Source organism: Trachinotus anak, unplaced genomic scaffold (assembly GCF_046630095.1).
Source record: "Trachinotus anak isolate AG129_WGS33_773 ecotype Australia unplaced genomic scaffold, CSIRO_AGI_Tana_v1 ptg000032l, whole genome shotgun sequence".
In the NCBI taxonomy this organism is placed as follows: Eukaryota; Metazoa; Chordata; class Actinopteri; order Carangiformes; family Carangidae; genus Trachinotus; species Trachinotus anak.
In genome coordinates this window covers 14,469,640-14,487,389 of record NW_027273883.1, presented here as the reverse complement: position 1 = coordinate 14,487,389, position 17,750 = coordinate 14,469,640, and the positions used below count along the sequence as shown (strand labels likewise).

The 17,750-nt window shown below is 40.5% G+C and overlaps 2 protein-coding genes across 7 annotated transcripts; one reads left to right on the top strand and one right to left on the bottom strand.

Annotated features, from left to right (window-relative positions):
• Nucleotides 1–13,049, top strand: LOC139612708 (tubulin polymerization-promoting protein). 4 transcript variants are annotated; one of them, XM_071468566.1, is made up of 5 exons: nt 1–453; nt 5,942–6,069; nt 6,724–7,059; nt 10,721–10,874; nt 10,966–13,049. In XM_071468566.1, the coding sequence occupies exons 2-5, from the start codon at nt 6,056–6,058 to the stop codon at nt 11,173–11,175; spliced, it is 714 nt and encodes a 237-aa protein (XP_071324667.1). In that variant the 5' UTR covers nt 1–453; nt 5,942–6,055; the 3' UTR covers nt 11,176–13,049. The 4 variants fall into 4 exon arrangements, with proteins under 4 accessions (XP_071324667.1, XP_071324665.1, XP_071324666.1 ...); XM_071468564.1 differs by having other exon boundaries at nt 4–453; nt 5,989–6,069; XM_071468565.1 differs by lacking the exon at nt 1–453 and adding an exon at nt 4,644–5,017 and having other exon boundaries at nt 5,989–6,069.
• On the bottom strand, nt 11,559–17,704 carry cep72 (centrosomal protein 72). Of its 3 annotated transcripts, none has more exons than XM_071468556.1 (14): nt 17,612–17,704; nt 17,237–17,364; nt 16,831–17,023; nt 16,643–16,751; nt 16,146–16,297; nt 15,975–16,033; nt 15,813–15,855; nt 15,185–15,379; nt 14,885–15,066; nt 14,654–14,747; nt 14,378–14,556; nt 14,157–14,283; nt 13,956–14,067; nt 11,559–13,853 (listed from the first exon to the last, which is right to left on the bottom strand). In XM_071468556.1, exons 1-14 carry the CDS (start codon nt 17,685–17,687, stop codon nt 13,793–13,795), a joined length of 1,710 nt encoding a protein of 569 aa, XP_071324657.1. In that variant the 5' UTR covers nt 17,688–17,704; the 3' UTR covers nt 11,559–13,792. The 3 variants fall into 3 exon arrangements, with proteins under 3 accessions (XP_071324657.1, XP_071324658.1, XP_071324659.1); XM_071468557.1 differs by having other exon boundaries at nt 15,185–15,271; XM_071468558.1 differs by lacking the exons at nt 15,813–15,855; nt 16,146–16,297.
• Nucleotides 17,705–17,750: the final 46 nt, after the last annotated feature.

Genomic DNA, 17,750 nt, shown 5'->3' with positions numbered 1-17,750 from the left:
CTTGGTTCTGTGTGTGACCATTGGCCTCTGTGATGCATTTCCATCCTATATGGCTCCCGATCACACAGGGTCCTACACCGGTTGTTTATTGATGAAGCCGTGCTGATCCTCCGTGCGGAAACCATCCACGTACTTTGTTTACATCCTCCACCTCCGCCTCTCACGGCATCACCAGATGCTCCGAGCTCACACGGCTTGTTTACCGGCGCTCCGCTGAGCCCTGAGACACCATCACAGCCCTCAACGACGAGACGAGGCAAGAAGAAGAACAGCTCGTCGCACACGGCGGCAGCCAATCAGCGGCCTGGTTTCTCTTCAGCATCTCGCAGGAGCTGAGCCATCGGGCAGACTTGAGCCCGGGCAGCAGCGGGGAGGAAGGAGACTGCAAGGCTGCGCGACGCGCAATTATGGTTTTGTGAAATTTTACGAGGAGGTGGAGGATTTCGTCACCAGGTGATTAAAACTGAATTTGGCATCGTTACTTTATTAGCAGAAGCTAGTTTTATCTCACGGTGCAGCTGCACGTTTTCACATTATGCAAAGAATTTAAGAATTGGAGTTCATGCCAGCCTACATGCATACACCTGATTCCTGGAGGTGCCCGTTCAGTTTTCCTGTCTCTGCATGCTTCCTTAATACTTATTGTGCAGTAGATGAGATGTGCTTTGAGTTGTTAAGACATGTGGCAGCATGCTTTGCCAATAATCGAGTAAAATCGAAAGGGCTTTGCCCACAGAACCATGTTCCACAGCTGACAACAACAAACCGATCACGTGGGCTGTGTGTGAATCTCCCTGGCATTTTGCAGGTTTATGTAACACGTTTCGCAGACAATCTGGTCAATCCAGGGGGCTGCAGCCATGCCCACTGACATAAACATGAGCCCTTTTTCCCTTCTGTTTATCTTTTCAATGAGGGCCAGAGTGAAGGGTTCTCCATTAAGCACCGTCATGGGTTAGAAAGAATGATTGACAATGCATTTGGCCTGTGGCTGCAGCCTCTGTGCCAATAAACTGCTGGGTTACATGGAGGTAGTTACATAATTATGCATGAAAAAAAAAAGTGTGCTTTCTTTTATTAGCTTCTTGATGCTCTGAGCAGCAACTCCTTATTTAAGAAATGACGGGTTTTTAAAAAATAGACTGATGAGGCATGTGCATGGATGGAGTACAACATGTTCTGGGCAGAAATATAAATAAGTATGATGTAATCTGAGGAGTGTTGATTGGTTAATTGCAAATGAACAAGTTAATGTAAAAAATTTTATTAGATTCTGTTGTGGCATTGTGACAGTGGGGAAAGGAATGCATTGTGATGTATGACAAAAAGACAGGACACCTCTAGCATAAGGGAGGTAATATGTCTATTTTCTCTCAGTGAGCCTTTGTAACAGTGTCCTCCCCAGGTTGAATTAGGTATGCATGAGAAGAAGTGTTTGTCCCAGATTCTAGGTTTCATTGCACTGGTCCAAGAGCCTTTGGGTCCTGTTATAAACAGTTAACCTCAGAGTGTAAATTATTGCTTTTAGTTTGTGATGATGACTCAGGTCAGGTTTACAAAATAAAAGTATTGGTTTTGGGCAAAATGCAGTATTGTAGTGTGATGGCATTTTTTTTTACTGCACAAAACTGAAGGGAGAATTCTTTTTTCATGTTGACCTAAACATGAGGGAATAGTTGCAACTGTGTGTTTCACTCTGCCTTATTTTGGCGATGATGTTGTTGAGATATTAGATGGTGTTTCCAGGACATTACAAAGACTTTTAAAATTAGTTGTATCAATAATTATTTAAGTGAGACATTAAACAACACAGTCTGCCTTCTAAAAATCTTTAACCAGGCTCTACTCAAAGCTAATTTGCTGTTGGCTCAACGGGCCTTTCTCCATCTGAGCCATGTCAGGGACACTTGTGCTGTCTCTGGCATCATGTTTTCCTCTCAAATGTGGGGTTGCATAAGGACCCCCGGGCTTTCTTTACGCTGCCTTATACCTCTATTTGGCTTGCTGCTGCTGCTGCCAACAATAACTGCCGTAGCTTGTTTCAAACATCTTGTTTTTCTATAGCACAATGCTTGCCAAGATATTTGACTCACAGAGCAGTTTAAGAGTTTAGGGAGGCGAGGACTGACAGAGACAGCATGCTGGTGACCTCAGACCCGGGCTGCAGCATACTGATGTCATGCACTCTCTCCTTGTATCTTTGGGGAGAGCGTTAGGGTGGAAGACAGTGGCCAAACTGGGAAATAGTTAAGAGGTTGTATTTAGTAATGTCAGGTGGTACAATGCTCATATATATATATGAATATATACATATTTGGCATTTTGCCTTCATTAGATAATTTACAGTGGAAATGCAGATGGAAAACATGAGCACAGAGAGAACCGTGGCGTGCAACAAAGCCCCTGGCCACCACAAACCCACTACAACAGTATAAGTGTTTATTTTAACCTCAGTCCTCATTAGTAGTAGTAATAGTTTAATAGGCCAATGACAACAGAGGTAAATGGCACAGAGGAATAATCTACACGAAGTTCGTATATTCTTTTCACGGGATTTTTCGACAATTAGTAGAACTTTGAATATTGGTTTAGTTTGATCCTTTAAAGGTGGCCCTTAGGTGGTTAAAACAGTTCAGTAGTGCTTTACCCATTCATTAGTATACAGCACGTAGTGTGGCAGTAAGCTGGCAGACATGATGTACTCTATTAAATGTAGATCAGTCCTGAGCAGACTGGGGGGGTTCCACTGTAGCAGTGGTGCTCTCTGCTTTACATTTATGATTGAATGACACAGTCACATTTCAGAGCAGAAGCCTGGAAACTATACTGATCTAGATCAAAAGCAGATGGGATCTCTAATGCCCACTCACCGTGATGGCACGATAGAGAAGTAGACTAGTGTTCAGCACTCTCCTCTCTCTCTCACTTCGCAAAACTCTGACAACAGTGTCATCATTTTGTGAGCTAAACACCATCTGCCAAACCAACAGTTCAACAGAAAATGTTTTTTTTTTTTTTGGTGTTTCGGGGTGCATGTTGTCCACTGGCTGATCTCCTCCCTTGAGAATGAAAAGAATGTTCCAGCCATGGCAGCGTATTGTTGCTATGAATAGATCCAGTTCAAAATGGGTCAATTTATAGTTAAAGCACTCATCTGTGCAGTGTATTGCCAGAAGGCGAGTGTATGTAAGCATGCTGTCATCCAGTCACAGATTTGTCTCTGGAGATCTGCCCTTAACCAAATGGCTTCTTGTGTGTATGTGGAAAATTGGGGCAGAAAAAACACACAGCACAAAACTGAAATGACAGTTGTATTTGTCTAATTATTTTTTAAAACCAAAGCATATATAATTTTGAATTATACATAAATCGCTCGTTAAATCTAATAATGTTACAGCCACCATTTCAGTATGTACTCTAACTCAAATACTGGGCCAAATATGATCATCTCCATACTCTCTATAGTGTCTATAATGATCAGAAAGATCTGTCAGAGCACTACATTTCCTTTCATTTCTGTATGCATTCTACTCCAGGCCACTGAACTCCACGCAGTGTTAATGACCTCTCTCTTATGTATTGAACACAATGTGATTAAGGAGGCTTGTTGTACTGAGGACTTAGACACTTGAAACTACTGACTACAAATTGGAGGAGAAGAATGAAAAGGTTCCTTTGTTTCACATAGATTTTACTGCTGTCATTGACACACAAAGGAAAACACACAGCGGGTAGTTAGTCTACTGAAAGGATGTTTGAATAACGATGGAACCTCAGTGTGGGCATTACAGGAAGCTACTGTACCCAACAACATCAAAACCTACATCACATGAACACACAGAGCAGATTTGAATGTATACCTATTGTGACATTTCCTGCATTGCACTATAATTCTGCTGACAATAAATAAGTAAATCTCTATCATATCATCATTAATGAACTACTAAATTAAAAAAAAAAACTTAGGTGTAAGATAATCTGAAGAGAGTTATGTGATTGTATTAGTTCAAAAAAACAAAACTGGTGGCAAAACATTTTCCAAGTGGGCTGGACATTGGCAATGATCTAGCAAATCCACTGAATTTTGATTAAGAAATTTCAGATGATTTCTTTTGATTAATCACAATTTCATTTGAGTCATTTCTTGACAATTGAATTACATCATGTAAATGGTCTACTAATATGGTTTAAATATGAATGTGTTTTTAAGAATTTATGCAATGAGAATTTATTTCTCTGTTGCGGACCAAAACAGTGAACAGAGGATCACAGCCTACCTCTAACATGTACTGCAAATGTAAACATACTCATTGTGAAAAACCAAAGATATAAATATTGATCTTGATATAATATCATTCAACTTAAAATTTTGATTAATTGGCAGATTGAACCCTGTCCCCTAAATATGACCTGGTTCTAATGGCTGCTTAGTGTGTAAAATACATTTAAAATATTATTTCAGGACAAATATTATTTTTTTTGGTTGTATGTATGAGTTATGAGAGTGCTTCATTGCTGGATGGATATAGATTTTTGATTAAAAACCAAACTAGCCTAACCTGATGCATAAGCATACTTTATGGAATTGTACTATATTTGGTTGAGAAATAAAAATTTCCAACTTCAGCAACCTCAGTTACTCCATCTCGATTGTCTTGGCCCGAGTCCTCGATGACATATGACTACAGAAACTCCTGCCATCAATAGTGGCACTCTGCGATGTCACCATGCGTGTATGTGTGAAGACATGGGCATGGGTCAGACAGAGATGCCACTAGCATTGGACAATGGGTTCCCAGTGCATGAAGCTCTGAATGCCATTATTCATACAGATTAATAATCTCCCTTTTTTTTGTCCTAAGAATTGACATCCTGATTATAATGGCTTTATGCAGTGTCAATCTTGGACCTTTTGTACCCATTTAAGTGTCGACTGTACTTAGGAAGGTCACGTTTGTGGTCGTTGGCCACAGGGTCGTGGAAACAAAACCCTTCACTTTACATGGTGCCATTGGGGGTGAGTGAAAGAACTTTATTGCTTGAGGGAATGGCTTGAAACTTTGCTCGCTGGAGCAGACGGTATAGTCCATGGGACACGGCATCTCTCTCTGCTTTGCATCTTCTCTGTATCTGTTTTAACAGCAGCGAATATAACGACTGGCAAATAGTTTTAGAGACTTTGTTGGGGTGTACTTTGCCATGGCAACCCACGTCCTTTAAGAGTACTGAGCTGAGTATGGGAACAGCTGAAAGGTGAGCAGAGAACCATCACTTGCTACAAATATAGTGCAGGGTTACATTATCTTAATAGAAATAGCAGAAGGGCTTTTTCTTGCTATTTTGTATGACTGTAGCTTGATTTTCCTGCTTCTTCTCACATGAACATGGACTAAGCTAACTGTTTCAGATATGGTTCAAGTGTGAAGCTGAGTTGAGAAGGTGCTATCCTGTTGCTCTGCACACAGAGATGCAAATCTGGATAATGATGTGTTTAGAGAAGAATCCCTGTACTCAGAGTGAATGAAATCATCAAAGCAAAATAATATTGTGGTAATAATCTTTATTTATAGAGCACTTTTCTAAACCCATGTTAAAAAGTGCCTCAAAGTTCAAAACAAGCAAGATCATCAGAGAGAGATGTACAGAAACTATCTGGAGGTAACGTGGTGTTAATGATGATTGAGGTGATTTTCATCTTGCTCCTTTTGAAGTTTTCGTTGTTATTTACTCCAATCTGACTGCTTTCCTCAAATTGTCTCTGTGTCTGTTTGTGTGTGCCAGGCTGGATTAGGCGTGCTCTCATTATTATTTTGTGTTTATGTTGGAGCATGATTAAAGAGTGAAGAGTACAAGTGGAATATTGTACTTTTTATAGTGACACTCTATTAATTGCTTTTTTCTTTTCTCTGTCCTCTTCTTTCTTGTACTCACATGTGTACAGACACACCCTCTCACATTATTCACCTGCGTCCTCATCTCGTCCCACAGCACAAAGAGAAATCAGAAGTCGGCTAATCCAAGCACTGCGCAGAGGGAACCAAATTCCTGCACAAGCATGGCAGACCAGAAGTAAGTTTTAGATGTCACTTACAGCACAAGAGCCTTCACCTCACATTTTGTGTGTTAGTTCAAATACCCATCTGCTCTCTTGGTTCTTGATTTGTGTGCCTTTGAATTCCGCTGAGATCTATTTATATCCTTCACCTCTGTGCCAGAACACATAACACATCTGCCCATTCACAGGCAGTGTGTGCACAGAAACACACCTCTGGAGGGACTAATCGTGCCTCTAACCTAGACGTACCTTACGAAGAGGGACAACCAGAGACGCATTAGCAAGTCGTGTCTTGACCTTAAGGCTTGATGGACTGTTTTTTTTCTGTAGCAGTGTTTGCTGCATGCCTTGCAGAACAGGGTGAGATAAGATATATTTCTGCTGAAAACCTTCTTCTTCCTTCCTGGCATACAGAGTGTGATTCAATATTTTTTTTTGTTTTGAATCTGTTGATTTCAATCAACTCCATCAGCTTTTCCTGTAAATCTCACAGGCAGCCAATGCTCCAGGGACTGCTCCTCTCAAATTAATAGTGTTATTTTACACGCCTCTTGTATTCTGAATACTGATATATATGGTTAAAGGAGTGGGGTCAGAGCAAGTGTTACATTTTCCATTATATTACCTGAATGAGTGGTCAGATAATATTGTAACTTTCTCTCTCTTAGAGACAACATAGATGACTTTAAAGTCCAGACAGCCAAGCATCCTAACATCGGCTCGGCCCCTTTACGGCCACACAGTGAACAGTCTAAAGACAGAGCGTCCAAAAGGCTTTCATCTGAGTCTAATGGGACCAGTGAAGGAGGTGTGGGCTCGTCCACACCAGTGGAGGTGACTGCTTTGGAAGAGTCATTTCGGCGCTTCGCCATTCATGGTGACACTCGTGCTACTGGCAAGGAGTTGCACGGCAAGAACTGGTCCAAACTCTGCAAGGACTGCGGTGTAATTGATGGCAAGAACATCACCCTCACCGACGTGGACATTGTCTTCAGCAAAGTCAAGTAAGGAAGGCACCAAATATGTTCTTCTCATGACTAAATGTTGTGAAATAATTTTCAGCCTATCTGGGCGTTTTTACCTTCTGTTAATCTGTCATCATCTGAGCTCTCAGCTAAGATCTTGCAACTGGCGTGCCACGACAAGACTGTGCTCTTTTACCACATAGTGTTCCAGTACTGTTGCAGTGGCAGAGATGACTACAGGTTTAGTCACTGAGATCAGCATACTCAAAAGGTCACTAATATGGAGCAATGGAACTGGCTCAGGACTGCACTGTAGGTATGAATGACAAAGGCTGTTTATATTCTGTTTCATTAGCGTTCAGAGCATTCAATCAATGACACTGTCTTAAGCACAGTCAAGAAAAACAGGCACCGACCCTATCGTACACTGACTAATCACATATAAGGAGCAAAGAAAACTGGCTGAATGTTGCATTGTGGGCAGCATAATCTGTTCATTTGTGTCAGTAAAATAAGATCAGTGATTATATTCAATTTAGAAAACCACCATAATATTAGCAGCAACTTAAAGACACATATTTATATCATATATATTATATATTGCAGATTACAGATTACAGCAAGAGGCCAGGGTGTCTCATCCTGTATCTCCTCAGGCCGCACTGATTCATCCTTTACTGCTTGATTTAAGCGAAGCAGAGTCTAATAATAAGCTGTGACCTCAATATTAATTCACCAAAGGAGGAAACCTGTCATCTGTCCATCTGTGCATAATGTTTACCAAGTGTACTGAATGTCTGCAGATAACACATTGACAAATTAGTGTAGATATCTTCCACACCACATTAAATATTAGTATTGTTATAGTATTGGTCACATAGAGTAAGGTTAATGCAGTTCTTCACTGAGTGCCACATAATAGTAATAATAAGATAGTGTAAGAAAGGACAGGACTTTTACCATGCAGGTTTGCGCATGGTTAGTTTGGAGATCTTCATTCATACATGAAGCAGCTTTGAAGCTTTTTTTTTTTTTTTTTTTTTATCCCGGTTGAATGACGTGAATGAAAAATGATTCTGCTAGACAGCACCAGAATAGAAGAATATGGCTGGAAGCCACTCATCATCATGTCTTGTTGCAGGAGAGCACAGGTTGCTTGGGAATCTCACACTGATTTAGTGGATTTTCCATCTTCTGCTGATGTGTAACCAAAGTTCAATCTCAGTCATTTTGTGTACACACTTATATACAAGAGATTCCAAAAATGGTTTTTAGTGCTATTTTTCTGCTTGAAACTTTTTGTTCCTTTCCTGTGTTTAGGAAAGATTAGAAAAAGCTCAGTAAAAAATGTATCTCCCCAAAACCAGGATTAACTACTTACTGACTTCTGCTACCAACAAACAGTGCAGGATAAACTAGAATGGCTGGATATATTAAATTTTTATTTCTTGCATACCAAGACGAAACACGCAGAAGGTGTATTTCCTGAATTAAAAAAAACAAACAAACTCACAAAAATATGTTACAGGAGACACAAACATGCAGTGGCAGGATTCAGTCCTCAGTTATAGCCTATCAAAGGCTACACATCTTGTGCTTGAGATGGACATTCTCTGCTGATAGATAATAAGTGACTAAACCAAGACAGCGCCCCTAGAGGTCTTGCAGGTCTTCTAGCATTTCTAGATAAACATCTAAACATGGCTTCATTATTTCAGCCATCACTTCTCACAGTAAACTGGAGCCAAATAAGTATCCTTGTGTTTTTGGACTTTGAGTCACCCACATCAACACCTTCACAGTTGGCATGGCAATGGGTGTTCATGTTTACTGCTCTGAACATTTTTCTTGGCAAGACAAGAGAAGCTGACTGTGGGATTTAAGCTTGTTTACACCTGCTCTATTGGTGAGCAATATTTAGAAATGTGCAAACAATATGGTGTAACCACTTTAGACATTTAAGTAAAAAAGCATGTTCCCTGTGTTTTCCCACGTTTTTAGTGGTGAATCCGTGCAGCGTTTTGTGCACATTAGGTCCTTGGATGTGTGTTTGGTATAGGAATTTGCAGGTTTTTGAGTCTTACAGGTTCTAATCAGAGTCTGAGGTAGAACAGCATTTTGAACCAGCCTCACAGAGGAGTATAGCACAGTAAAATCTGTGGAAAGTGTGTAGTGTGTGTACACTTCAGAGGCAGCCACAGGATAAAAAGAGGTAGGCTAGAAGGTGGGGGAAGGGCCTGTTTTCATGTAGTTTCTGACTCCAGGCATGACTGAGCCAGGGAGGGCTGCCATGAGATGCAGATCTCTACTTTCCTTTTAATCAGTGTCAAAACTGTTTGCTTGCACATGAAAAATTAAACATCTTAATGAGCACTGGCTAATCACAGCATGGCTGAATTAACCCTTGTTCATTGTGGGTGTGGAGGACTGCTGCACCACATTGAGTCTCTGCTGTGCTGCCTGCTCGGAGCCAGAACACCACAGCTTTAACTATGGATGGGGGAGAAATCTGGCCTGGACTAATTAATTACTGGCATGATCTTATGGTGGCTTCATTTTCAAGGCTTTGGTTGAATTTCCTCATCACTGAACGAGATTGCAGGAGATACAGGAGCATTTCTGCGCATTCTACGGATCATGTACTGCAGATGGTTGAACTATGTAAATAAACAGCGGGTCAGCTACCGCAGTAATCCACACTGAGATAAAGTTCCAGTCGCCCTCTAACCTTTGTCCTTTTTAACCTCACCACAGCCTCCTCAGATTCCCTGTTTACACAGAAAAGTTTTGCAGGTTAACTATTTGTATACTTTGGAGAGTGTAATAACTCAGTATTGTGAGATCTGCTGAGGACACACAGTTATCTCCCTTGGACAGACACAGCAGCTGGAAGTCCAGTATCCCCTCTGACAATAGACAGCATGGAACAGGCGCAGAGGAATGGAGCTCTCATATGTTCAACACTGATGGATTGCCCAAACAAAAGCAGTCACTGGATGAGTCAAATTAATAATAAACCCAAACGTCCCTGTTTACTGTAGCTTGTTGCTATGACAGCAGGTTGCCTGGGGAGACTGCAGGGTTTATAGGCTGTTGTTTAGGTGATTTATCACCACAGCAATGGCTGTTTGTGTTTGTGTTACTATGCACTTTTAACATGGATGTGAAACAAACGGCCAGTTAGACAACTGGAGCACTCTCAGAAGGAGAGTGATTGATGATGATGATGATGATGATCTGTGGCATGGTGTTATCAGTGGTTACAACAATTTGAACTAAGAAATGAAAATGCAGTGATGCATGACACCGTTCCAGGCACTTAGCTGGATCCAGCAGGTCTAAATGTGCCTATTAGACAGCTGAAATGAAACACATAGGGGCTCTGGGCCTTGAATACTGCAGCTGAACTATACAGCTGAACACAATATGATCCATAATATGAGGAGACAGTCACATATACAGCCCACAGCTGTGTATCTAAGTCTGTGGAGTTGCTTGGACGACAGTTAAGTTGTGAGACACACTGGGAGACGAGACCCAAACAGTAAAAGTTTTCTCATTGTTTATCTCAGCAGGATACCATCTCCATGCTGTCTTACATCTGCCATGCTGAAGTGATCACACATGGCTGTGTGTACACTACTGTCACTGTCACACCGTGTTATCCCACACTTAAGCTCCTTTTCCACCTACATTTCAGGAAGAAATCCTGTCGCACCATCACATATGATGAGTTCAAGGTTGCACTTGGAGAGCTGGCCAGGAAGAAATATAAAGACAAGACTGGAGAGGAGGCCGAGGCCGAGGTCTTCAAGCTGATTGAAGGGAAGGCACCAATAATTGCAGGAGTCACGGTAAGACTCAACACGTGAATAATACTGATGTCACGTCCATCTTACCGGCAATCACAGAATAAGCTGAAATATTTTGCAAACACCTTCACAGAGAGCCGTGGCTTCCCCGACAGTGAGCCGTCTTACAGACACCACCAAGTTTACAGGGTCACACAAGGAGCGCTTTGACGACACCGGCCGCGGGAAGGGTAAGGCGGGACGAGTAGACATAGTTGACACTTCCGGATACGTCTCGGGATACAAGCATCAAGGGTCATATGAAAAGAAAGTCACTAAACCCACCATGGCCAAACCCATGTGAGGGCGAAGATGAGGAAATAAACATTTGATCAACTACTAGGATAATTTTCTATTAAAAAAAAAAAGTACTCAGTGAAAGCACAAAAGAATAGGATTGCATATATTTTCCCACCCATCTATTTTGTGTTTGTGTAAGAGAGATGTTTTTGAGTTCCTCTCTTTGTCAAGTGTGAGAACTGGAAAACTGTTTACATCTATTTTTACAAAGTCATCACCAGCTGGTACATTCCTGTCTGATAGCAAATTACTGCCAAACACTGAAGAGAACAAATGAGAGAAACTGCTATGCTATGAATATTGCAGCTTTGTTGTTATGATTGGGCCTTATAATATTTATTGAGCACAATGAACAACATGCCAAGAAAAACAAAAGTGGGACAACGGTTTGATGAATCAACAATGTTGCACTTTTTAATGGAGATGTTTCTATTCCCATATTTAGCTGAAGAAATGCATTTTTAATTTGTTTTGCAGTCTCAATGATAATTGGCACACATTTTTAACAGATATTATCAATCTTGTGTTAATTGTTTGTCTGCCAACCCCCACGTCTAAGCCATTGTTTAATCTTTATAAAATCTGCTGTTCGTTTTTTTATTTTCATAAGTTCACACTGTCATTTGAATAATTTGCCTTCAGCTCAAACCAAGAAAGATATACAAAGATTTTTGTCAACTTGTTTTACTATTTTTTTGTTAGCTGTCAGACTGAACATTCTTGACCTGTGCCAATCTGCTTGCTTCTGTGAATATGAAAAACTTAAAAAGTCCTACCATGCGAGTCTGTTAAAAAGGCCGGCTTATGACACTCAAACAACTGCCAACATGCATTTTGAATATTAACTTGGTGAATTTAACTGAAGGAAGCTCCAACCACAGTAGATGAGCTTAGTTGTACAAGATTGTATTTTTAACATTTTACTTACATTGTTACTTCCTCATCAGATTTCTATACAGTAGTTCTAATATATTTGTGGTAAGATTGTGTATATTCTAAAAAGTTATAGCCACATGGCTTAATTTATGACACTGGCTTCATATGTTTTTACTTCTCCTGTATTGCTGTACTTTGTGCATGTTATGTATATTGCATTTGATTCAGAAGCATATAGATGACTGTAGGAGTTTGTCATATCTTATCTGAACTGCTGTGCCTGCTGTGAGGACAGACTACTGGACTGACTTAATTATTTTCTTGCTAAAAATATATTAAGTGATGAAACTGTAGGATCATGATAAAATCTTGTATTGCTTGAAATCAATATGTATCCACTTTTACATGTACAAAGTCAGCTACCCTATAATGCTATTATAATTCTGTCTATTGATAAAGATTTAGAGTACCTTTTACGCGTAGTACTGTCATCCAAGGCACAAATTCAACAAAACACACAAGCAGGGTTTTACTGTTGTATCCTGACATACTGCATACTGTATGAGATAAAGGGAAAATTGCAAGTAATATACTTTTGTAGAACAATATTTTTTCAACATATTGACAGTGTTTTTACCACACCTGTCACACACTACCCGTAGCCTCAGCTGATGAAGAATCATGCATCAAATGCAAAACTAGCAGCTATCAGTGTGTTAGTTTTTGTCTGCTGCAGTAGCTTGGGTGTCTTCTATTTTCTGTGCTTAATGCCAAATACTGTGCACCTTTTAATGTGGAGGAACAATATTGTCTTACTTTATTTTTTTTCAAATAACTTTTAATGTACTATTGTGCCCCGGTGCATGCAGCGTGTTTCTGTTCCTGTTCTCTAGATTTCTTAATGTGTGTTCATGATTTGTAGTGCTTTATTGAAAATAAAAATAAAAAAAACACCCCAGAACCTTTTGCTGAGCAGGTTATGGGGTGCCAGTCAAAATATAATGTTTTATATTCTTATGGCTTTTTCAGGAACACTGAAAGTCCCTACCAGTAGCACCAACCAATGACATGTAACAGTCACATTAAAATAAAAGCTGCATTCAGTTTATGTAGAATCCACATCCTAACCTGGTTTGCCAGGTCTTGCATTAGTGACTGTGAAACAATGTGTGTGTATGTATGTGTGTGTGTGTGGCTCTCCAGCCCTAAGGCAGAAGTATAAATAAAGTCACAGTGCAGCTGGAATCTAAATGCATTCATTCCACTGCAGCGTACAAAGCAGATGGAGACACAAATTACCTAAAAAAATAAATAAAAAAGGGGAAAAACAGCCAAGAGAGACACAGTCTTGCCACTGATCCAGGAATTACATTATGACCTATGAATATTTTTTCCCCTAAAATCATTTGTTAACATAACAGCCTTGTCACACACTTATACACAGCCTTGCTTGAATGAATTGCCTCTCCCCGTCCGTGTTTACATCAAGCAAACACAGCCTATACATATTTTTTTTTGAAATAATAAACATTTATCAAAGGGGCTGTGAACTTCATACGAACAAAAATTGAATGTGCCATCCAGTGATATAAATAAAGTAAAAATTAATTAAAAACAGTCTTCAGCTGGTGGGGCTCATGCAGCTGCAGTAGCACTGCAATGCTAATATGAAACTCAGCATAGTCTTGTTTTTTTTTTTGTTTTTTTTTTCATACCGGTATGCATCTCCTCATTCACATTCTTCTTTAATGTTCCCCACTTCCCTTCAGCTCGGCAAGCAAGCACTCATTCGTAGCCACCAGAGACCTGCAATACATACAAAGACACATTCAAATCACATAAGCAACCAACGGAGCAGCACTGATTTAGACAATGAGTGCCAACGCTCAGACACGAGCAGCCTCTTACCGGTGGCTTTCCTGCAGCATGTTTGATAATTCCTTGACTTTCTCAGCCTCCTGCACTTTCTCCCTCAGCCCCTCGATCTCTTTCCTCAGCTCCTCCACTTCTGTCTGAGCCTCTAAGGATGTGCAAGTATGAGAGTGCAGTGTAAGGAAAACAGCAAAAAATGTTCACTCATATATATCCTCCACTGGCATTTACACCCACCTTTAATCTGAGAAATAGGTGAACTTTTCATCATAGACTTGAGATACTGTCGCTCTAACTTGATCAGCTGTTTCTGTAGAGCGACATTCTCCTCTAGGACAATCCTCAGCTGCTCGTTTAATTTGCCCTACGATGAAGTAAAGACAGTAAAGGCTCTGTGCTCATCAAAAGTGTTAAGGCTCACTAAAGCTAAACATTGTTTGAGTGCTGAATTCACTCACAACTGTACAGCGAGTTTCCTCCAGCTGAGCAGAGAGGTTACGAACTTCAGTTTTGTGTTCTTCCTCTCGTGCAGCTGCTTGAAAGCTGAGTGCATCAGCTTCTCGTCTTAAGGTCCTGACCTCAGCCTCCCGGCTGGAAATATCATTTTCCATCATAGAGAGGATCTGGACTGCCTGAGCTAGAGCCAAAAATAGAAATGATGAGAAGATCATTCATTCATTATCTCAGGTTCCTGTTATCAGATACCACATTCCCCAAACCAAAGTCCAACTCACACAGGAAGTTGTTGTTATGATGCAGTGATCTCTCTCCCGTCCAGTGTTTGTCCACGAGATTGAGAAGCATCTCCAGTGGTTTCCTGTAACTACCCTGTGAGGTGAATACAGAGATACTGGAAGTTGATATCAGAGGAGAGACAACATCAAATATGATTTGTACAAGTAGGGAGAAGGAACAATTTATGATTCAGTGCACATATTAGTAAGAAGACCAAATTAACTTCCAACCCTTTTTTTCATTTCTGCTTGCTGCTGCAGGCTGGAGCCCCCTTCTGTCTTATTGAAGCTGGAGTAGGTCAGTCTTGGAGGATGTAAGATGGGGTTAGAAGGGTCAGACAGATTCAAACCAGGACGATGGGGGCTGGGAGGACGGATGTTAATAAATGAAGAACTATGACGGTGACTTTGATCTGAAAAAAATGGGGAAAACACACATTCAACATAACAAGAAAGGGAAATTTGGTATTTTTATGGATGTGTACAACTTTTGACATGGGCTCTTGTTAAGAGCAAACATTGAGCTCCTACCAGGATTGGGTGTGAAATGTCCCTTGGCTGCATGTCTGGTTTGTTTGGGGAAGTCCTTGTGTTTTCCAGGCACAGGCCTGCATTTCTCTACATAGGGGCCAAAGGACACCTTTGGTCTTTCAGAAACTTTTAATGAGGTAGAACCTTTTTTATGAGATGGATCTTTCACGTGTGGCACTTTGGACTCTGCATTATCTGGTAAATTATAAATAACACAATAAAACACTGATATTAATTGACATTGGAGCGATGGACTGGCTTCTGTCTCCACCCAGTGGTGGTTTTACATATTGTCAGCAACTGAAAGGGCAGGACACAGGCAACTACTATTAACCATTTCAAGAAAAAATGCTTTGTCCTGTGTTCAGCCTGTTCTGATAACCCACTATAATAACCAAATCAAAATCACAGTTTTTATTTACAATTACCAAAATGCTTATTTTTGATAAAATTTTCATGGATTGTGATTACTTAGCTCCACATAAATCTGAGACTGGGGCAGAGAAAATTACCATACATACATGTGTTTAGGATGTTAACCATTGTCCTCCTAATAAATCACAAACATACACACACATCTCTCTGTAACTCCGACTGACTCTTCATACAGTGAGATGTAAAAACGTACCATATTTTGTGGGGTGATACCTGAGGATGGATTTAGCTGTTTCCTTTAAAAATAACAAAACAAAAAAAAAAACAGTTTACATGCACTACATATGTATTTATAAATATATGATATAAATGTACTTCTGGTGATATAGTTTCACCTACAGTAAGATAAAATCACCTGTTTTGGAGTAGAACTTCGCTGTTCTGTAAAATCTTTTGATTCTTTCTCTCTGGGTTCTGAGAAAGAAGACGGTTTGAAATTAATAATTAGTAGAAGTTTGAACATAAAACATTAATCGGGCTGGTTTCGTTTTGAGCTGAGAATGATTGTCGAACTTTGACATCTTGCCTTCTGCCTCCTCATGAACAGGGTCAGAGATGGTTTCACTTCGGTTGCCATGATTCATCGCCACAAAGTTCAGGACAACATCATCAGTGTCAGTTGCGAGAGAGAGCCTCTTGGTTAAGCGGCCAACCAGAGCCAGTCTCTGATCACTGTTTCTGGGAACCATAGGCAAGACCCATCAAGATTGCAACACTTTTTCCATTAAAAGCCCCTACATTGCTCCATATGTGGCTGCTAGAGAGAAAGGTCATTCTCCTAATTTCACGAGTCTTATTGTTACAAGAGTAGATCTGAGTGATGGCCATTTATGTGATGTTCATTGTAGTGGGAAATTAAAAGTTGCTATACTATTCAAAACATTCAAAGGTTTCTTATCCTTCTCCACTAGCAAGATCAGTTTCAGTACATTTTCAATGTATTCCAGATCTCTAGCTGACGTCTGTATCAAATCTAATTTCAGCTGAAACTCATTTAAGTCAAGCATTTTATGGTGACCCTACCTTTGGGCTTCACCTTGATTTAGGCAGGAGCTCTTCTGCTGAGGTAGAGGGTCAGAGGAGAACTGCATTATGGCAGCTTTGCGCTCAGTGTCTCTGACTGAACAGCTATCTGGAGAGCAATGGAGGACACTTATTAATACCAATAAGTTGTCTGAGAAGACAATCTGGGTGAAATGGCTGTCTCTCACCGAGCTTGCGTAGGTTGGGCATGGCATGCACAATATAAGGGCGGTAGTTTGGGTAATTTTTGGTCAGAGGGTTGAGTCTGAGGTCCAGCTCTCTCAAAGCCAACAACTCATACAGCACTTTCACCTCTTCAAGGGAAGGTATGCAGTTATAGTACAGGATCAGCCTCTCCAGCTTTTTCAAGTGTTGCACCCCCTGGAAAGAAATCAATAACGTTTAAGCAGGGGTTGGGCAAAAAATGTCATGCAGTTCATTCCTAACAATGTCACGGATTGCTGAATTTGAATATTTTGCTTTGTAACATATATCTTCAATGAAAAGCTCGAACAAGCTCATAGAGAATAAACTGCCAGACATGGCAAGATGCTTGTCTGTGGGGGGTGGGGTGACCTTATGTTTCAAACGCACCTCCACAGAGACGAGTGCATTGCAGGAGAGATCCAGAGACTTCAGACGGACGAAGTTGTTCAGTGCGTTTCCCAGATGTCCGATCTTCTCCTCGTACGTCCCCGGGAGGCTCAGTGAGCGGACGTCAGCTGTTTAAGAAGTGTATATGAATAAATCAGAGTTGAATTAAATAAGATTGCATTGCCTTCACCTTGATTCTGAAGCTTTGGTTTGCACCAGGTGACAGTTGCTGCTACGTTAGCTGTTGTTAGCTTAGCGACCAACAAAAAGATAAGTTGTTTTACATAACAAAAGCTAAAACGTCATGGCTCGACTCTTAATATTTGCTAGTGTTTGTTCCTTTATAGCGTTTTTATAAGCACGATTTAATATTACCGGGACAGGGATGCTTTAATTGTAATCTGTCCCGTATCCATTGCTCTGTTATAGTTGTCAAACACTCCGCCGCCATACTTTTCGAACTTCTGCTTCCTTCAGTACTGTCGGAAAAAATAAGATCTTTCTCACGGCCGAG

Bases quoted from the DNA above. Each gene is read 5' to 3' on its own strand.
- LOC139612708 (XM_071468563.1), top strand. The intron at 7,060-10,720 runs GTAAGGAAGGCA...CCTACATTTCAG, and splicing joins ATTGTCTTCAGCAAAGTCAA to GAAGAAATCCTGTCGCACCA. The intron at 10,875-10,965 runs GTAAGACTCAAC...ACACCTTCACAG, and splicing joins CAATAATTGCAGGAGTCACG to AGAGCCGTGGCTTCCCCGAC.
- cep72 (XM_071468556.1), bottom strand. From the start codon at position 17,687: ATGGCGGCGGAGTGTTTGACAACTATAACAGAGCAATGGATACGGGAC. The intron at 17,365-17,611 runs GTAATATTAAAT...CTTCTTAAACAG, and splicing joins ATTAAAGCATCCCTGTCCCG to CTGACGTCCGCTCACTGAGC. The intron at 14,068-14,156 runs GTGGGTGTAAAT...GCACATCCTTAG, and splicing joins ACCTATTTCTCAGATTAAAG to AGGCTCAGACAGAAGTGGAG.